The sequence below is a fragment of the Zerene cesonia genome, chromosome Z, assembly GCF_012273895.1.
Source record: "Zerene cesonia ecotype Mississippi chromosome Z, Zerene_cesonia_1.1, whole genome shotgun sequence".
In the NCBI taxonomy this organism is placed as follows: domain Eukaryota; kingdom Metazoa; phylum Arthropoda; class Insecta; order Lepidoptera; family Pieridae; genus Zerene; species Zerene cesonia.
In genome coordinates, this window is record NC_052122.1 from 7,928,527 (window position 1) to 7,950,488 (window position 21,962).

A 21,962-nucleotide genomic window follows, 5' to 3' on the forward strand; every position below is an offset into this window, starting at 1 on the left:
CTATTATTATGTTTTTGGTATTTATATATGTGGTATAACTATTTAATCGTATAATACAATATTTAACACTCATCTAATAAGTTATAAGTACTATAATATTGGACTTTGTCACAACATTAATACATATATTTTATTAGTTGCCATATGAAAGCAAGTACTATATAGTTACGATAGAATTTTTTATACACTTAACACACCCCCAAATGGTTTACGTGTCTAAATAACTCAAGGAAAATTTATATGCATCGTAGACCAATGTTATAATTGTATTATATCTTTCGATACTCTTGTTTAAATGAATACTCAAGAAAAACAACGAAGTCGTATTTACTATTTTCTAATGCTTTTTTCATCACATCTGTTTCCCCAACTCTAGGGACATTTGAATCAATTAATACTGGGAACATTATTTAAGAAGCTGGCAGTGCTGCATCTATGGACTTCTTTCGTGGCGCGACACTGGTCTTTTTTGACACTTACCAATTGAATTGAATAATGAATTATATCAATCCGTCAAAACAAAACACGTATTGAAATCAAAGCGGTCTTTTTTGGAATGCTGAATGCGGCATATTTGAAACTTAGAGAAGAGTCAATTTTCATATTTTATTGGAACCTGTTAAATGTTTCACAATGCTTATTTGTATTGTATGTGTATTTAGTATTTTATTCTCAACTTGTTACGGAGAAATAGAATATATAAAACCAATTGAGAAATGGCCTACGGTTGGAATTTCAGTTCTTGTTCGTAATAAAGCATATTCGTTACCGTATTTTCTCTCAAGTTTGTTGCAATTAGATTATCCTAAGGACAGAATATTTTTATGGTAAGTTTTATGTGCTTCTTATAAACTGGCGATATTACAAACATGCTAAATAGTTGACCTAATTAACGTTCATATTAACGATAAACTTTAAGTCATGTTCTACATATCCGTATAAAACTATTGATCTTTGGTTTACTAAATTAAATGTGTCTACTGAAGTTATAATTTTACCATACTATCTGTGACCCACACCTACATTTTAATGTGGAAATGAAATAATTTACTCTTTTTAAAAGTTTTCTATATTACATACCACCTCACTACCTCACCTCACAATCATGTCAAGACATTCATGTGTTTATGTCCCAGTATTTTTTTGAAACCTCCTTAATAATGGAAGATTAAGCGGAATCATTCAATGTTGATTAAAAGCTTCACACATATCATGCGAGTAGTAAAGGTAGAGGTTATTAATATAATTAAGCTATAAAGTATCTAACATGATAATCAGTTGAATGAAGTGGACTTTATTTACAGGATCTACAGTGATTACAATACAGACAATAGTGAAGATATCCTGAAGGAGTGGACAGCGAGACATGAATCTGAATACAGGCACATTTTTTTTAAAAGTAACACTACTGACTCAATGCATATTGATCAAGAGACACCAACACATTGGAGCCAACAGCGCTACAAACATGTCATAGCATTGAGGGAAAAAGCTCTCAGGTTTGCAAGGGATATGTGGACGGATTATTTATTTGTATGTGTTTTGTTTCATAATACTAGAAATAAATTGTATTAAACTAAAACTGTGTTACGTGACAGACATTGTCCTGCTTTCAATTTAAGTCTTATCTGTCTTGTTAAATATTAAATAGAATATCATATTATGGTTGGTGATGGAATTACTTGTAGTTTGCTATTTAGTCAATATTTATATGATGCAATTATATACAAAGCGATAGAAAGTCTGCTGCTTGCATGGAATATGGGCTGTTTACATTATGTGGCTTATTTATAAAACATTGAGAATGTGTCTCCTTTTTCTATTAATATTATAATTCAATATTCAATAACCATCTATTGTTACTTAAAAATAGTTTGATATAGATAAACTCAATGGGTTGAGGTAATAGAAATTAATGTTATTTTAAATGAAGTAACAAGTATACAAGGACATGAAATACAATTAAGATAAATGTATCAAATTATATTTGTTTCAGTTAAGCTGAATTAAGTTATGGTGGTTTCCTTTTTATACTTTAATGCAACAAACTTCATTTTCGTTTTAACCTCTGTTATATTAAACATGTTATATATAAATTAAGAATATTAATATTGATATAATTTCAGATGCTCGATGCAGATGTTATTTTAACAGAACCACTAACATTGAAGTACCTGATCAATAAAGAATATCCCATCGCAGCACCTATGCTCATATCAGATGGAGTTTATTCAAACTTTTGGTAAGATACTAAAAACTTGTTTTTTAACATAGCTCCTAACAAGTTGCATTTGATGGCTTTCTCTTTTAGAGTATATTTCCTTGGTCTGATAATATTTAGTATTTACAAGATTGTACTAATAATAAATATTTTTTATAGGTGTGGTATGGATGAATACTATTACTATAAGAGGACTGAGGATTATCAGCCTATATTAAGATACAAGAAAGTTGGATGTTTTGATGTTCCAATGGTGCACTCTGCTGTGTTAATAAACTTGAATTATAAGAAATCTGATTTGCTGACATACCAACCTAAGAATATAAGAAATTACAACGGACCTGAAGATGATATCATAGCATTTGCAATCAGTGCAACAAAGAATGGTTAGAGTTTGATAATATTAAATATATTGTTATGTTGAACTGTTTTTGCTGCGCTACTTTTTTTTTCAAGTTTAAAGACAGATCTGCTGTACCAATTTTTTAAACATACACATTAGTAATGACTTAGCAAAATAGTCTAGCCACACAATAGGCTAGCCACACTAGCGATGGTCGATTTAGTTCTCATATGAAATTATCCTCAATTTTCTTATACTCTTCTATGTAAAGATGACATGCAAGAATTTTGAGATGAAAGTGAAACAATTATTATTCAGATTTTCATTTTGAATTTGCGATTTATTAATGTACATTAAGCAGTTTTGAGGTGTTGTAATAGACAAATTTTGCAATTTTATTCAATTGCTTATAAAAGATGAAGGATTGTTTTCGAATATTTTTGTTAGAGTATTAGTACTCTAATAAAGGTTTACTATTTGAGTACTTTGTTTACTTTAAGATAAGGCAAATTCAAGTTATGTGATCATTTAATTTGTATTTTACAGGCATACCCATGTACATATGCAATGATCATGTTTATGGCTTTGTACCAGTCCCACTAGAAAAAGACAGTAATCACCTGGAAGACTTTGAGGAAATGCTTAATGTCAAAATGGAAATTCTCGGGCGCGCGCTACACGTGCCCCTCGAGAAAGATGTAGAAAAATATGTCAAATATCCAAAGCCTGGGAAGCTGAAGTGCGACGATATATTTATGATAAATTTGGAAAGAAGGAAAGAGAGAAGGTTGCTTATGGAAGCCAGTTTTAAGGAGCTTGGGCTGAATGTGACACTGTTCAAAGCCATTGACGGCAAGTGAGTGAGAGATTTCCATTTTTTATATATGTTACTGTTGAAATTGTTATAAAAGATGTGACATCTGAATATGTAAACTTCGGTATTCACAAAAAAAATTGTTTTAATATGTTATGCATCCTCAATATAGTGTATACACAAGTATTTAATTGTGGTAGTCGAGCACGCTTCTGTACGAATTGGGCCAGCTCGCACCGGGGAAGTACCACACCCCCACAGAAAACCGGCGTGAAATAGTGGCATGCCACTGTGTTTCGTACGGTGAGTGGGGGAGCCGGAGGCCCGTCTCCTTTTCCTCACCCATCCCAGTCCATTCCTTCTTTCCAGTCTTTAATCCTTTCCTTTTCCTTTACCCCATAAACGCGGGCAGCACATTCGTAGAGGCACTACCTTTGCGAATGTTCATGGGCGGTGGTGATCGCTTACCATCAGGCAAACCACCAGTTGCCCGCTATGACATAAACAAAAAAAAAAAACACAAATTATATTCTAATGCTAAGTATATAACTCAATAAACTGGAAAATTGTTTGTGGATTAGCATCCATAGCATAGCTTAACATTATTATTTCATTATATTTATATTTATTAATTAATTTACTTTCAGTAAACAACAAATCTACTATATAAAAATAAGTCGGGTTTTCCTTCCTGACGCTATAACTCCAAAACGCACGAACCGATTTCCACGGTTTTGCATTCGTTGGAAAGGTCTCGGGCTCCGTGAGGTTTATAGCAAAAGAAAATTCAGGGAAAATTTCAACAGAAAAACGGGAAATTCATTTTTCACATACAGCCATCTGGTAGCGAAACGAAGTTCGCCAAGTTTGCTAGTATATAATATTTATTGTTTACTTTTAACAAATTTACTTTCAGTAAACAATAAGTATTATATATTTATTGTTTACTTTCAACAAATTTACTTTCAGTAAACGATAAATATATAATGTTTATTGTTTACTTTGAATTCAATAAATATATAATATTTATTCTTTAGCTAAAGAGCTGAAGCTGAAGAGTTTGTTTGTTTAAACGCTCTAATCTCAGGAACTACGGGGCCGATTTGAATATTATTTCAGTGTTAGATAGACCATATATTGAGGAAGCCTATAGGCTATATATGTACCACGGGCGAAGCCAGGGCGGACCGCTAGTATACAATAAAATGAATATTATTGTATTATATGCATTCCATTATTCACACTCAGACAATTTTTTCAGGAAAATGAGCGATGAAGATATGCTCCACTACAATATAAAACTCTTGCCAAATTATGAGGATCCATATCACAAAAGGTATCATTATTTAGTTTAGGTACATTCTTTGAGTGAGTTTTTACTTACTTTTTAATTAATTATGTCTGTACCATTTGCATAGATTTCAATACTAATTTAATATAATTTTTATCTTCTATATTTTTAATTTTCTGACCGCCTCCTTGGTACAGTGGTAAACGCATGAGTGTAGAACCTAGAGGTCCTAGGTTCAATTCCCGGTGGGGACGCACAGAAAAACAAATGTCTCGGTCTGGCAGGACACAGAAGACTGATCACCTACTTGTCCGTAAAAAAAATTGATCAGTGAAACAGATGCACATCATCTGCCCCATACCCCATTATGGGACACGGGACTTCACTTGTATATTTTTATTTTTAATTAACTATTATTAAATAACCTTACATTTATTATCTTTGTATTATATTATTGAACAAAATATGAAAACAAATATTTATGTATTTAAAAATTTTAAATTACAGGCCAATGAAAGCTGGTGAAATTGGTTGTTTCTTGAGCCATTATGAAATTTGGAAGAAGGTTAGGTTTATTATATCATTCTTACGAGACTAGCTTCAATAAATTCAGCCTATGGCTTAACTTGCCGAAATGCCGCTTGAATTGCCAGTTTCCTCACGATGCTTTCTGTCTTAATCTTTCTGGTTTAACCCAGGAGCCACCACTGCGTCTAGTATTCAATAATATTTATTTTACTTTCAGATAATGGAAAACAACTATGAAACTACACTCATTTTGGAAGATGATATACACTTTGTGCCATTCTTTAGGCAGAAGTTTCTGCGGATGCTTGATGAGATAAAAGACATTGAATGGGACCTTGTGTGAGTATAATCTATCTATATATAATAAAACAGTAACTGGTCTATTTCTGTACATCAAATGTGAAATATTTTCTATAAACAATGAATGCTCTGTAATATGAATATGTTAAAGCCCTTAAAACAATGGTTAGTAATTATATTATTTTGTTTTTTCTTGAAAAACACATAAAAAATACATTTGCGAATATGTAATTAATTGAAGATAGGTAATGTGTCATTGGATAGGTCTTTAAAAATAAAATTTTCTTAATAGGTTTTTTTTTCTAAGATTTATACTTAAATACATCTAGTAAAAAGTTCTGTAGACAACGCCAGTGAAGCCACGAACGTTCAGCTTACCCTTTGCATCATTGCTTTAAATTATCTTCTGGATATAAGTAATAAGGGATTTAAACTTAACATTTAACTTTGTTTTAGTGACGAAAAGTGACTCTTAAATTCAAAATCCATCAAAATTAAAATACATTATAATAAAAAAAATGCTTACATAACGAATGTGGTGATTGAGTTTCATTTATCGTTGGTGTAAAGCGTTTTTTGGAGCTTAAATGTAGTCATGTACAGTAAATCGTCATACGCCATTTGTAATTCACGTCCTAACACGATATCGAAACACGCACACACGCGAACATACACGCACACACACCACGCACGCTCACTACATCTTCATATTATAATACAATTGTGATAAAATTTCAGCTACATTGGCCGCAAGATACTTCTGGACAGTGAGGAGTCACAGGTCACACAGCACACGACGCGGCCGATGTACTCGTACTGGACCCTCGGCTACCTGCTGCGGCTGAGCGGGGCCAGGAAACTGTTGGAGGCTGACCCACTCGCCAAGTTGCTACCCGTTGATGAATACCTGCCTATCATGTTTGATGAGCATCCAGCGTGAGTGATTTTTTTCATGTGTGTTATATGTAGCAGATATTAATTAGGTTTATAACCATTTTAAGCTTTAGTTCAGCATGTGTGAATCAGGTTTGTAATGCAATGTTCTAATCTTTACCCTAACAAACTAGAGTAGGAACAAGATTTCTTACGAGCGAGTGTTTTCTTTATTCTTTTGCGAAATTATTTTCATTATTTACTTATTTCTTTTTAAAAGGCTTTCTGCTTAATTAAATAATATATAATACAAGTGTTGTCGATTAGTGTAACAGTAAATGTATGTTATATCTTACCCTATAATATGTACCCGCGCCACTACTCCTTTGTGAAACGAACTACTTGCTTCTGTATTTCCGAATTATTGACTTGGGAAATTGCAAAAAACCCTACTTGTCTCTTAAAAGCCGGCAGCACGCACAACTTTCCAGGTTGTGTGGTGTGGAGTGGGGCAACACACACCACTTATCAGGCTGTGTGGAGTGGAGTAGGGCAACGGACACACCACTTACAGGGTTGTGTGCTGTATGGACGGCGTCAATTACCGCCCTCTAGTGTATAAAATAAACATATCAACATCTCTTGTGACCAAATGATAAACTATTGAGCTGTGATGTACATGAGATAGCTATATCTACTATCAGTTTGGAACTGATTAATAATTAAATATTTACTGGTTAACAATGTTTTTATTCGGTGGACTAAAATGTGTATTTATATACACTTATTATGTGTTTTTTATTAACATTACATTAATAAACTCGGAAGAGTTGGCATGTGTGCACGTTATCATTTTTCTTACGGTTTGGTGTGTGATGTAATGTGATTGTGTAAGGTATGTTTTTTCTGTTTTTTTATTCGTTCTTTTTTTTTTAATTTGCATGATTTTTTTTATAATTTAATTGGTCTATGTTATGGTTTAATATAACTAATGTTCTACTTATATACTTGTGCACGATATTTTTTTTTCATATAAATAAAGACTTGATTCAACTAATGTTCTAACTAATGAAAGGCTTGAATTTCCATTTTGGAATTATGCTACATTTCTTAGTCATCATACAAAAATGAGTTTCTCAAATCGTATACGCATTCAAATTCTTTGATAGGAAATAAACTTTGAACAGATATCTTAGTTCGTGTTATAGAGACCACACTCTTGTCATTGGGTACCTAAACTGGGAATTTTTACGGATTTACTAAATTACTAATTGTGCCATGTAGTTTCACCCAGGGAATCCATCGGGGAGAATAAATCCTTCCCTGGGTGGGTATTAGTTTTCATTCATCCTCTATTACAAACGTCGAGAGACTAATTAAAAAAAAAAAGAATAAATAAGTTACACTGTTTGACTATGACTTTTCAACTATCTTCATTCCAAATTTTATCTGAATTACGGACAGATAGACTTTCGCATTTATTTACTATCTGTTTGTCTAGTCTCCATCGGGGTAGATGTTTTCTTTGTAAGTCTTTCAATTTTTTAAGAGCTATTATTCTCCTATATATTAGCTGAGATATATATAAAGGCGCCAGTTATGACCAATATTTGTGTGTGTGTGTGTGTGTGTGTATAGTTAAAACTCGTTTTCGGTTACAACGCGTATTCCCTAGTTATAACTGGTTCTAACTAACACGCTCGTCGCTTCGCTCTCCGCTAACCTATTTTTACTTAAATGTATTTGTACGCTCATGAGGACAGTTTATAATAATGATTATTAGGATAATAAGTAATCGAAATAAAAAGACATGAGTAAATATAGTGTAAAAGATAGATTTGTTTGGTATATATAGTACATTCTAGTTTTTGTCGCGTTTTCTCCAGTTAGAGCTTTGTGTAGCATCGGCGTTTAGTTGATATATTATAATAATACCTAGCGTTTAGATAATATAATATAATAATACCTAATTATAACAAGGAAAATACCTTGTAACGAAAAACGGGGTTTGACTGTATAAAATAGATTATAATTTGAACATTCGTTTGATTCTTATTAACGAAAATGAGTGTTCTTTCCAGGCATGAGTGGGCAAAACATTTTCCCGTTCGCAATCTGAAAGCACTATCTGCCGCACCGCTGCTCGTACACCCAACACACTACACTGGGGAGAAGGGCTATATCAGCGATACAGAAGACTCTGTTGTTGTGTATGATAAAGAGAAACCGAGGACTGATCTGTAATTTTTTTTTTTTTGTTTACGAATTGATCCGGGATTTAAAGGTCCCGAGAGATAAACAGTTTTTTTTAGAATAAATATTGTTTATGGTGTCATTACTTAATACGTATTTAAGGAAAAATGGGTAGTTAAATGTTTACTTAACATAGTTGTAGGTGAGATTCAATAATGTTTTAATTTAATATGGTTAGGATATAAATAAATTCGATTTTATAAAAACTTGTCATAAATATTGGTAAAGTACCAATTTTTTTCTAATAATTTAAAGTTAATGATTTTAATTACAAAAACTGTAACAGACATGGAGGCCATATTTGATAGTCATACTATTTTATATGTATTTAATTTTGTTTATTCTTTGACTAACTGATTTATTTGATATTATATTTTGTTATTGTATACATAATAGGCATTCAAAATGCATTTATTTTTTATGTTAAGACGATGTCTAATATGACTGTATTGTGTGCCATAAATTGTAAGTTCCTATATTCGATTTTTTCAATAACTAATAAAATACCAAAGCATATATGAAGGTTTTTTTATTTTCAAACTCCAACGGAAATTTAAAAACTTGTAGTCGCTGATGATATGTATGTGTCTGTACCATCGTCGCTCCTAAGTCGTTGAACCGATTTTATTGTGTATTTTTTTAAAGGATATTTGATGAATATATTCTGTTAAAAATGTTGTCCGCTACAAAATATCGTATTAAATTGTATTTTACAGTGTTCTCAATGTGATTATCAAATATAGGGCTTGAATACACTATCAAATTTGAAATCAAAGGTTATGGCCAACATAAAATGGGGATGGTCGGGATTTTTATTATATTTTGATTTAGTTGTAAAAAAATATATTTAATAGTAGTAATACAGCAAGTGACATAACATGGATTTATTATTATATCTGTAATTCTCGACATTATTTCTTGTTACATACAAAACATAAACATTTCACAAACTTATAACTTAGAATCGGACAACATCTGATATAAAAGTTCAATGATGGTTCGAGTAGGACGTCCAGTCATACCACGGTTAAGATAAGGAAAATCTGTACCCTTTGTAAAAGCTACATTATATGTATCTAAGTGAATCCATTTGCTGTCGCATAAAAATTGGTTCAGAAACGCGGCACAATTCGGTGAATCGCCGTAAATGTGACGTGCTGTGTTCGCTACATCTGCTACGTCGCAGTCTTTAATTCGCTCCTCATAAAATTTCCACAAAGGCATTCGCCAGATTCTGTCGCCTGTTTGACTACTTGCTTTTTCCAAGTAGCAGAATAGCTCTTCAGAGTTTGAGTAACAACCGCAAGCAGCACCACCCAGTGTGTATATTAATTCTTTTGACATTGTGCCTATATCGACAATGAATTTAGGCCAGTAATTCCTGGCGTACACTAAACTATCAGCTACTAAGAGGCGTCCTTCGCGGGATGGAAGTCTTATGTGAATTGATTTTCCATTCGCGCAGTGGACAATGTCTCCAAATTTGGGACTTTTACCGTTTGGCATTAATTCACAAAGGGGTAAAATACCGCGAATATTTATAGGTAGTTTTAAAAGTGCAGCTGCTCTAGTAATGGCAAGAACACATGCAGCGCCAGCCATATCTCCTTTCATAAAACGTAACTCTTGTCTCGGTTTTAAGTCTAAGCTTCCGCTATCAAAGGTTACGCCTTTTCCAATCAAAACTATTGGGCGAGTGCGTTCAGTCGTTCCATAGTAGCTAATTTCAACATATAAGGGAGGTTGAATTGAAGATTTTCCTATAGCGACAAAGCCACCCATTTCGTGACTTGCAGCCCAACCTTTTGTTTTAACTTCTACATTTATATCTATTTCACACAACAGATCAACTGCTAATTTTGCAAAAGATGTAGGTGTTAAAATATTTGGTGGCATTTCTTGTAAGTAACGGGCTAAATTTTGTGATTCGGCTTTTAATTTTCCTACGTTCCAGCCGTAAATATCGCAATCATCATACAATTCAAGTTTGCATTGAGGTAAAATTTGATTGGTCTTTTTGGTTTTATATTCTTGAAATTGCCAAGTTGCAAGACTAGCGCCTTCAGCTGCCGCTTCTGCATTTCCAAAAGATTCAAGATGAATAGCGGATGGTTTAAATTTTAAAAGAGCATTGGCTCCTACGCCAGCTGCAATACGGATGGCTTCTTTGCTTTCATCCAATTTTTCTAATGTATTAAATGCTAAACATTCCGTACCCAAACCAGCAACAGCAACGTAACCGTAAATAGGGTCTAAATCATAGAATACTCTGCAATCTCCTAATTTTGGTATAGGGGTTAACTTTAGTTGTTTCCAAAGTTTTCCATTTGATTTTTGATCGTATTGCTGAGCACTTGCAGTTAATATTGCTGCTTCGCCATGGACATTTTCATTGTAATAAACACCAAGCACAAGTCCCTTATCTCGCACTGCACATGCTTTAGGGTCGTGTACTTTTCGTTGTTTCACATATCCACAATCTGTACGCGGTATTCGAAATTGTGATATACGTCGAACACATGATATACGGTATCGAGAAATCAACATAATGTAAATTTTTCACCAAAAATTTTGAAAAGAAATGACTTAAACATTAAATTGCATAAACGTAGCTTACTAGATTATAAGAAAATTACAAAAAATGTAGTTTAGACACCATATTTTAAATCACAATATCACACGACAATTAAAGTCTGTAAACAAAAATTAATGCACATATTTGTCTTTTAAAAGAGGTCAAGACGTCTTCTTTTTGAGCCAGTTTGGACAATATCGGCTGATTAATCGAGGAATATTTAAAAATATAGTTTCTTGTACCTGTCGATATATAATTAAAGTGAGGAAAGGAATTGCCAATCGTTCGTCTTTGAAAAAATAAAGCCAAAATGCCAGTAATAATAAACATAAATCAACAGTGTAATCAATCGCTGACCTAACATTTTTCTTAGCTTTTTGCTCTAATTTTTGATAGTCTATAGGAATAATGATAGTAGCTCGTTCAGTTTTCCTTAAAACCACTTTAGTGTTTTCTAAGTTCTTTAAAATTTCTTTGTTCTCATTCTTTTGGGGTGGAACGAAATTTTGTTGCTTAGGAGTTTGCAATAATGCGTTTTTAATAGGTTTCTCTGGTAAAGTTTTTACATTTTGTTTGGATTTTTGAACAGAACGTTTCTTCTTCACTTTATCTGTTGTAGGTTTGTTTTTAAGTCGACTTTCGGGCGCTGATTGAGGTTTAATTGCACCATTCTCTTTATTGTCATTACTCATTTGCTGTTTTTCTGCTTCGTGCTTTAGATCTTCAGTATTAAGGTATATAGGAGTCTGTGATCGCCTATGACTTCCATATTCTTTGACGATATTGCCATAATAATCTATGACAGTTCTTCCTCCATCGTCAAATTTGTCATCCGCTTTTTCTGTTTCTTTCGATTGTTTTTTAACAACAGTTTCATCTTTTTTATCCATGTCTTTCTTTTGAACAGGTTCTTTTCTACTAAGTATTTTAGGGAAACCAAATGGCTTTTGTACAGGCATTTTGGAAATTTTTTTCAAAAGAGTCATTTTTTCCTCTTTCTTATTTTTTTCCGGAACTTTGTTTTCCACTTTTGGCGTAGTCTTATCGATTTGATTAGCATTATCGGCGTCTCGGCGTTTTAATATTGGTTTTGGTACGAAATTAGGATCGGGAATTGGTAATGGTTTAACGTATTCCTTTTCTATGTTTTCCTCTTCTTTTGTTGCATCATCGGTCTGTTCATTTGAAAGCTGGTGGGCTATTTTATCCCTCGGATTATAAGTAACTTCTTCATTTGAGTACTGGCTTTGTCTATCAACATCTTCAATTAAACTCTCAGCATCTTCATCTGAATATTCTTCACCCGTAGAAACAGTACTAGCCGTATAGTCTTCATCAAATGACATTTGTTTCCATTTTCCATCAACTTCTTCAGAGTTTTGACGCTCCTCAAAACTATATCTATAATGTCTATTTTCTACTGAATCTGTTTTGATAAATATTTCAGGCTTCTTAAGGTTTATTTCTTTACTTGGTTTTGTTGGTGGTTCTTGTGCATAGCTATTGTTTACATCAGGAGACGTATTAATATCTTTAATTTTGCTATCTTTTTGCTTACTTTGTTCCTCTTTCATGGCTACTGCTTTATAGAATCGTGCCATAGCTTGTTCATGTAAAAGTTCAGTTGAACTAACTGCATTACGAAGGGACTTAAAGGGCATTACGCAACGTGAGCTTAACTCAGGAGCAGATAAAGATATTGGTGGTGGTGATAATGCATCTTCTAAGTCGAGTTGGAAAGATTTTCGTTTTTCTGTAAATCAAAACGGGTTAGATTAATTAAAAAAAAATTGCTTTGAAAATATAACGACTTTCGCTGCACTACAGGAAAACAATTGATTGCAATCTGAAAATTTAATTGACCTTTAAAAAATGGATGTTATGTTTAGGATAATGTTTCATATCAATTATCAATATTATTATATATCAATTTCGATTTACATACATTATAGTTGACTGGGTTAGTCTTTGTACAAACGTTTTTTGTACAAACATCATATTATACCTTATCAACCACCACAAAAATGAAATTTTTTTTATTTCACTCGGCATAAAATATTGGCATATTTTCTTTTAATCGAAACTCGCATTGCTATTATAGTAGGTTATTATCATTTCGCTAGGTAAAAGTTTATATAGAATACAATTAATTACCACATTCACATGGTATATATAGTATACCATATAAAAATAAATTGCTGTTGGTTTGTCTCTTTAAATATCGATAACGGTTGACCGATTTAGATGTTTTCATCCCTCATGACCAACGTACAAAATTTGTTACGGGTTAAAACTTAAAACTATAAGAAAAAATGTTTACAATAAAATAAAATAATTAAAACAAACTTACGCAATCAATCGCAATCGCATAGCCATAGTGATTATATAGATACTCACCAGCTTTTTCCGCTGATTTGTCTGTATTAGGATACAGGACGAGCATAAATTCATTGCTTTCGGAAGCATCACGTGGTCGACGTCGGGGCACTGGTGATGTCCCTGCCTGTGTGTTACCTTCTGTCTTGAGGGTTGATGAGTTCAAAGGTGAAGTGGAACGCGCGTGTGCACGCTTTCGTCTTGGAGCAGGTGAAACCGGTGGCTCCTCTCCATTCTCACGAGTTAGCACTTCATTAATGATTTTCGATTCCACAGCTAAAAATTCCATATCAACTGGTTTTCCTGGAATTCGTATTGGTGCAGATTCGGCACTAGGAATACTCATTCCGTACGGACTCTCGGCTTTCACACGAAATCTGTATTCACTACCTTCTATCAAGTCAAATAACGTTACATTAGTTTTTCGACTAGTTGTCGCTTTTAACCAAACATTCCATCCCGTTCTGTAGTATTCGACTATGTAATTTCCAATTCGACAACCTCCATCATCTTCTGGTGATTCCCAATCCAAAGTTACTGACTTGTCAACTTGTCGAGTAACAGTTACTCGTCGGGGAGGATCAGGTGGGGCAGTAATTGTAACTAGGAAAGCAGCTGTGTCCTCGCCGATATTATTTTTTGCTTGCACTTGATATTCTCCTCTGTCTGATCGTTTTGCCGAATGAATTTTTAACATAGAAAACTTTGGCGTGTTCGTTATCTCTACACGATTATCGGGGACAATAGGTTGACCGTCGTGTCTCCATTCTATACTAGGAATAGGTTTTCCAACAATTGTCGTTTTAAGGTAAACTGTTTCATTGACTTCGTATAGTAATCCATCTTCGTATTGTCGTGGATATCGCAATTTGGGTGCGGCTTCTAAGGTTAGATGAGACTTAGTTACTGCATGACCCAAACGATTTGTAGCTGTACATTTTATTTCACCTTCGTCGCTAGGAAGAGTTTGGTGAAAAATAAGTACGCTCGTTGATTCAGTGGTTGATATCGCAGTCCTTCTACTACTAAATATTTCATAATCGTCTTTAAACCATGCTATCGTTGGAATGGGTATGCCGGAAAATGATACTCGGAATTCGGTTTTATCATTTTCAAGAGCTATGACATCTTCTAGGTGCTGAAGGAATATCGGTGGCTCGTTCTGTATTCGATCAGAACTAACAGTGAGTACATCGGACAGTTCGCTGTAGTCTGAGCGACCGACCGCATTTATTGCAGCCACACGAAACTGGTAGCGATGAGGGGGTTCCAGACCAGATATAACGAGCTCGGGGCGGAGGACGATGGGCGGAGAGGTCCGGACCCAGTCTGTTGAACCTAGTCGATTGCATTCCACCTGATAGCCGCGTAACGGCGCACCTCCATCATGTACCGATGGCGGCCACCGCAGCGTTATAGCATTGGGCTCCTCGTCAGATGGTATTGGAACCACATCTGGTTTGCCCGGCACAGCCGGTCGTCCTGAAAATGTTAATTACAAAGTTAATTAAGCGTAATAAATTACAGTCATATTTAAATCATATTGGCTTTGATAGAAAACCATTACATCACTCAAATCAAACTGCTTTGGCAGTACGCTTTCTGCAAAATTAGACATGTGATTATAGTTACATGAACGTGAAACGTCTCACGATTTGTTTTGTTGTGCCACGCTTCAGAATCGCAGCGAGCGGTCCTTTTAAAAATAGATCTATAGGCTGGGTGATTGTCGGCATCTGGTGTACACGTGTGATTTGTGTGGCGCACGTGTTGCATGAGCGTGTCTAGGGGATGTTGGTGATATTCACCTGCAGACTTCCAGTGCACGTTCTTCTTGGGCTTAAGGCCGGCGTGTGAGGTGGAGTGCTGGTTGCCCATGTCGGCGGCGGCGCGCGCCGACACACTGAGCGCTGCGTCTGCGCGCCTTCCCGCCGCCGCCGCCCCGCGTCGCACCGCTGCGTGCTGGGAATAACTCAACGTCGCCCGGATACATGTTGATCAATTTTATGGATGACTTTTCAATATTGATTGATGTTAGAATGCGATCGCTCTGCCCGTTCATTCCATTAACTTTATATTATCCCTATTTATACTTCGTTTGAATCTCGTGTACATGTGTCCATGGCCTATTTTAAATACCTTATTAATAGATACGCTGATCAGTGAACATGAATTACTGTTGCGTTCTGAAATAATAAGCGCATTGTAAGAATTTTGAGCAAAACGACATCTGATGGTTGTGTTCGCAATTACAGTGATCATTATCTCAACATAGGTACGTGCCGAGTGTCACGATACAAAAAACAAAATAGTACCCGTTCGTTGCAGTTTGTCGGAAAATCGATAGATGGCGGTTTTTAAACTAGAGCGGAAAGGTCTATGTACTTTTCTGACTAAAATAAATATTTAAAAATGAAATAGCATTGACAATAATTAGGCCGCGAGTTTCTTCAACTGTGACAAATTCTACGTCAAGCTACATGTATAACTGAAAAATATTTTCAGGCGTTAGTTACAAGTACGCCCTATATTAGTAGCGACATTGATTTGGCTGATGGCAGTCACCAGTTAGTATAACCGTATCATGGAATGATACATACTTGTTGATCATCGTTTTTATAAATAAATTCAATCATGACCTTATGCATCTTCATTCAATTTATAATACCTTGTATATGATTATCCTATGTATATATTCGGGGATATATATATATATATATATATATATATATGTAAATTTTATTCTCGAATATACATTAATAATTCTATCCAACTGTATACAATAATAGGTTAAAATAGAAACAAAAAATTCAAGAAGTTTTTACGGAATACAATCGCAAATTTATTACATCTGAAATAAATTGTTCTAAATATAATACGAATTCCTTCTTCGCTTGATTGCTAAAACGGAGACCCCACGCGGTTAGTCTTTATTCTCATACTTTAAAACTTGCAATATTGTAGTATGTAGGCACAGTTTACGCGATATTTCTTTAACCGACGTTTTCAAAAATGACGCAGGTATTAAATTTTATTATATTTTTATGATTCACACCTTAAACTCGATAGGTCCATTGTTTTAATCAAAACGCAATAAATTATATTTCAATAGTAAACATGATTTTTATAAAATACTAACTGACCCGGCAAACGCTGTTTTTCCTTACTCTTATCATTTAGGGGTATGAAAAATAGATCTTGGTCGAATCTCAAACCTACTCGATGTGCACAAAATTTTTCATGAGAATCGACAATTCCAGCTGTTTCGTTAATGTTATATGTGTGGAGATATTCCGCGTATGCAGAAATGTATATATTTATATCACACAAAATATTGACCTATTAATTGCTTTCAATGTCCTGGAATTTAGCAGCAAAATTGTGACGTATTGATATCCGTTTGATGGTATATTTTTTTTACTTTTTATACCTTATTGATTTCCCGCTATATAAGTTTGTTTTAACGAAGGGTTATTTTGGTATATTACTACCATTTTCTAATTCCATAATTTAAATTCTTACATCATTAAGTGTATGGTGCTGTTAAGTACGTGATTTCGCATTCGTTCCACTATACTTATCAAAATAACGAAAGAATATGGGAAAAATAATTTGAAATTCTGTATAATTTTAATAAACTTCTCTAATGCAAGGTGTGCGATCCTCAGTACTGACGGATCGCCTGAAGGGACGAAGATAGAAACGTACATCATCACTACAGGCTCTCATTAGCCAGTAAAATAATGTTTCTATCATTTAAATTAATTTAATAACTCATGGATTGTTCTATCTTCAGTAGCCATACGTTAAATTGAATAATATTTTGTAACATATTTACTTAAAATTGTATCTTCGGTGGAAAATCGTGTACAAGCATCATCCGACCTACATCGCGTTGGAAACACGCCAGCGTACGACCAAATATACAGACGGATCTCCTTCAAGGTGACATTGTAATAGTTCCACAATATCAAGAGAAATTATGGTGGTCATTAACTATTTAGAAATGTTATTAATAACTGTCGTAATTATTTCCGAAACCCTGGAAATGGTTTTCTCTACACGTTCGATAACAAATTACATTTCTGTCTCTCGGTGGTACAAGTGGTTATATTTTTGTGGTAACATATACTACATGAAGTTATAAAATATTTTATTTATATTCAATCTATTAACATTTGCAACATTGTTTAGTTGATCTTGCCAAGATTTGCGAGCGGTTTTAAGAATTACAGAACCTATTGAAGTTCTTAGTACGTTTATTTCTGTATTAGTTTTGAACTCAGTGTTTGTTTTCCATTTTATATTAAATTCTTCTATCAGTGAAAAAAAACTTTTATTACATTTTAAAAATGCTCAAAAGATTATAACAACTGAAATAAGAACTATATACATATAATAAAAAACAACGGCTACCTATACCTAACTTAATTATTCATATGTTTATTTTTTTATGTCATGACATTGTAATTATAAGTAATGTACGAGCCAGAAAGTGGCCACAGGAAGTGTCATAATGCGATGTAATCCAATCGAGTATGAGCACGTTTGATTTGTCTTGGCAACTGGGGCTGGGTGGTTTTCTGAAAGCTTATTAAAACTATTTTGATTAGTACGGATGTTCATTGTTTGTGACTGACCATCTGGTGGTTTTTGCCTCACGTCATCATTCGAAAAGAAGTCTAGAAGTCTAATTTACTATCAATTTGTAAAATTATATCCTCGAGTAATGAAACTTGACACTTATATAGGTGTTCAATTGATTGCGCAATAGTTACGCACCATTGAGCTGTGAGATGGTTGATTATAATTACGACAAGATTATAAATATGGCTTGAATTATTCACAATATTGATTAAATTTTTATTGCATCAGTTTTTATTGGGAATTAATGTCTACGTTTAATTGATGAATTTGGAAAATATTAAAAGATGTAGTGCCTGATTAAAGTTATAAGATTTGAGTGTCAAACACTTTAATATCTATACCTACGTCTTTTTGTGTGGACGTGTGCTAAAAATGAAAAGACAATTACAGGCATTATTTTGATATCTGTAATGAAACATTATGTTATTAAATAATATCAGGTTGTACCGATTTATTGCTAAAAAACAAGTCCTTTTTTGGGTTTTACTAAATCTGCCTTACGCAAGTGTTTACTATTGTCTATGGGAATTGAAAGTGTCTTATACGTGTAAACTGTAATGTGACAAATAATACTTGTATCGTAGATACAGCAGAATACAAATCATATCTCGCATATAGCAGAAAACGAATGCTATCTCTAATATTTCGTTTGTGGTAAATGAAAAAAAAAATAAAATATTGCGAGCATGTTTTAAGATACAAACCAACTTCACATCTAGCTAAAAAGTTTATGCATCGCTAAAATTATTGCCAAAACATAAACGAAATTACGTCAACCATTACCTCCCGTGCACATAAACAGTTGAATAAAAACATTATTATCACTTGTTTATTGCGTTAGCTGTAAAATATTGTATGGAATAGACGAACTTCTGTTTGTAACTGCCTTTCTAGTTATAAAACTGATGCATTGGTATATATTCTTAGCCGAGTTGTTTAGCTGAAGTGATTTAACAAAGTTTTTAATTTTGGTCCTTACCAAAGGAAATATATTTATGCTTTAGTGAGTTTGTACCTGTTATTTGAATCAACAATGAATAAAAAAACTATTAGATATAAACTTGATACCTATCCAACTACTAGAAATCAGTGGGCAAGCTTACCAAAGCACGTGTACTTAAGACTAAGCTAACTAAATTTATTTAGTTAGTAGTCTTAAGTAGTTAGTAGGTGTATAGAAAAATTATATATGTATTACTATATATACAACTAGCTGCACCCCGCGGTTACACCCGCGTAAGTCTGTATCCCGTAAGAATATCGGGATCAAAAGTTGCCCATATGTTATTCCGGTTGTCCAGCTATCTACGTATCAAATTTCATTGCAATCGGTTCAGTAGTTTTTGCCTGAAAGAGTAACAAACATTCATACATACATACACACATCCATCCATACTTTCAAACTTTCGCGTATATAATATTAGTAGGATAACATTAAATTATTCATACAGTACCCCGATTAATGGATTCACTCTACAGGGATATTTTAGTTCCATCAGCTCAGCGGTCCAATGACAGAAATGCAATGAAAGTGATAAATAATTTTAGAATTTCGGTAGACCGTATGACATCGTATGAAAACAACGCAAAATTGGTTGAACAATTGCCAATTGAAACTGCTATTATTCCAATATTGCGGTGCAATCGGAATACTTTACGTAATCAAAAACTAACGGGCAGTTACGAAGAATTCGGGCCTATCCTGAAATAGACTTTCAAGGCTTTCATTTCATATACATAAATAATAATAGGGCTTAGCATGTGTTTGGCATTTTTTGTTTTTGAAGTAAAATTCTACTCGGTTTGGCATTTCTACAATTACTAACGTACATAATATATTGTTCGATTGGTGTTCATATCATTTGTTACTTTAATCATTGCCAATGGCTTTAATTGACAGTGAATATTAATGTTTAATTAAAAAAATAATAAGACGTGCGCTGAATTCCAATGGGGTTTTAAAATAATAATAAACATGAATATAAATATAAGATGAATGTTTAAATCTCTATTTAATATAACGAATGAAATACAACGCATACATACAATACATATACATACTATTATTTGACAATTGTCTTATCCAAATAGACAAGTTTAAGTTCTTAACGGGGTGTACGAATGCGATAGTGGGCGCAACTATCGGACAGGTTGGGGAAACAATGACTCATGACAAATATACTGTAAACCTTGTCCTTCAAAATTAAAGTTAAAAAAAAAGTTTGTTCGAAATAAAAAAAGATAAACCTCACTTTAACAAACCTTTTGAAATGCTCTTGTGAAATCGAAGCGCGAGGTTTCTCTGCACTTTCAAAAACTTCATGCGAAATTACAAAAAATACGGAAGTTCGTTTGGTCGCCGTGTAACCTGTAAATCTAGGAAATGCAGGTAGATTTATTCTATCTGCTACCTCACTTCGTTAACGTTTGAATCGGGGTCTAAATCCCCGTTTCCATTTCCTCCGATAACAGTAACCCGGGAACATTTTCCGACTATAAGCAATCTCCTGACGCCGTTCTCAAATGAATATCGTTAGAAGTCTGCTTATTGGCTTTGTAAGTCTCTCTGTGCGCGTTATATATGTAATGTTATAATAATAAAAAAAAAATCATGTTTCAATGACGGCGAATGGCGAATGATATGTAAAAAATTAAATAATTATTTTTGTCATAAAACAAATCCTCCAAATTGACAGAATTACGCCAAATTTAAATGGGACCATCTGGATCAAGTTTTCATATTAAAATAGAATAAAAAAATTCAACACAGCAAATGGCGTCTAATATATACAAGTCGTTCAAAGAGACCAAAAAATATATGTCCCTGGAGCGCTTCCACGATTGATATTAATAAACACAAGCACAATAATCACAGTATAATTAACGATCACTTATTACTTTTGTTTAAATTAAAATTGTGTCTCACGATGATGTTTCCAAACGGCTGTAGATTTAAGCGATTGAATTAAATCCAAATCTAAAAGTGAATAAAAGTGCAGCTAGTGAATTGAGTGTTTCTATTTTGGAACTTTAAAACAATTAAATGCATTTTCATCAAGGAGTAACGATACAAAGTATGAATTGCAATACAAAGAAGTGAATATAAACAAAATATTCAAGTGCATCGCACATGTTCTTTTTTCTGTTTTTATTTTATACAAAAATATTATTTATATTCAAAAAGTTTGAATTACTCAAGACTGTCTAAAGCGATGAAACTGAAAATGAATCACACGATTATTTCAGTCATGTTAAAGCGAGAATATCGAGTCACCTTCGTATAGAGGTCATTTCGAAAGAGTTTTAGCGCTAGATCATAATAAAAGATCTAACGTCATCTGCACCTATGATTTCGATATGAGATCTAGAAAATTCTTCTTGGAAAAAATTAACACAACACATTAAAAACATCAAAGCACATCAATCAGGAATTATCAGTGGTAGGTGTATATTAGTATGGTACTTAGACAAATGTAGTCTATTTTATAACATATGAATAGTAACCCGATAGTAAATACTCGGTAGAAGCTACAAGCCAAACATTGTCATCCAGTTTAAAAAAGAATTCGACTCATTAGTCCATGTTGATTTTTTAAACCGAAACAACTGACTAAAAACCTGAGAATAATTGAGTGCCATCGTAGCCATGTATGCTAATTACTATTAGTTTTATTTTGGAATCGTATGTGCTGCCTTATTTTTGTACGTAAGGTAGGGAAAAAGACAAAATATGTATTATAT

The 21,962-nt window shown here is 33.6% G+C and overlaps 3 protein-coding genes across 3 annotated transcripts; 1 reads left to right on the plus strand and 2 right to left on the minus strand.

Moving 5' to 3' along the window:
- Nucleotides 1–488: 488 nt before the first annotated feature.
- LOC119835862 (glycosyltransferase 25 family member) lies at nt 489–9,138 on the plus strand. Its single transcript, XM_038360915.1, has 10 exons — nt 489–827; nt 1,305–1,533; nt 2,127–2,242; nt 2,381–2,607; nt 3,111–3,420; nt 4,640–4,714; nt 5,177–5,234; nt 5,415–5,536; nt 6,236–6,433; nt 8,452–9,138. The coding sequence occupies exons 1-10, from the start codon at nt 634–636 to the stop codon at nt 8,612–8,614; spliced, it is 1,692 nt and encodes a 563-aa protein (XP_038216843.1). The 5' UTR covers nt 489–633; the 3' UTR covers nt 8,615–9,138.
- Nucleotides 9,139–9,492: 354 nt separating this feature from the next.
- On the minus strand, nt 9,493–11,306 carry LOC119835739 (cytosol aminopeptidase-like). Its single transcript, XM_038360721.1, has one exon. It carries the CDS (start codon nt 11,168–11,170, stop codon nt 9,575–9,577), a length of 1,596 nt encoding a protein of 531 aa, XP_038216649.1. The 5' UTR covers nt 11,171–11,306; the 3' UTR covers nt 9,493–9,574.
- Nucleotides 11,215–15,617, minus strand: LOC119835738. The gene is made up of 3 exons (XM_038360720.1): nt 15,383–15,617; nt 13,596–15,056; nt 11,215–12,951 (listed from the first exon to the last, which is right to left on the minus strand). Exons 1-3 carry the CDS (start codon nt 15,450–15,452, stop codon nt 11,360–11,362), a joined length of 3,123 nt encoding a protein of 1,040 aa, XP_038216648.1. The 5' UTR covers nt 15,453–15,617; the 3' UTR covers nt 11,215–11,359.
- Between the last annotated feature and the right edge of the window lie 6,345 nt (nt 15,618–21,962).

Bases quoted from the DNA above. Each gene is read 5' to 3' on its own strand.
- LOC119835862 (XM_038360915.1), top strand. From the start codon at position 634: ATGCTTATTTGTATTGTATGTGTATTTAGTATTTTATTCTCAACTTGT. The intron at 4,715-5,176 runs GTATCATTATTT...TTTAAATTACAG, and splicing joins GAGGATCCATATCACAAAAG to GCCAATGAAAGCTGGTGAAA. The intron at 5,235-5,414 runs GTTAGGTTTATT...TTTTACTTTCAG, and splicing joins ATTATGAAATTTGGAAGAAG to ATAATGGAAAACAACTATGA.
- LOC119835739 (XM_038360721.1), bottom strand. From the start codon at position 11,170: ATGTTGATTTCTCGATACCGTATATCATGTGTTCGACGTATATCACAA.
- LOC119835738 (XM_038360720.1), bottom strand. From the start codon at position 15,452: ATGGGCAACCAGCACTCCACCTCACACGCCGGCCTTAAGCCCAAGAAG. The intron at 15,057-15,382 runs GTGAATATCACC...TAACATTTTCAG, and splicing joins CGTGCACTGGAAGTCTGCAG to GACGACCGGCTGTGCCGGGC. The intron at 12,952-13,595 runs GTGAGTATCTAT...TTTGATTTACAG, and splicing joins CAAATCAGCGGAAAAAGCTG to AAAAACGAAAATCTTTCCAA.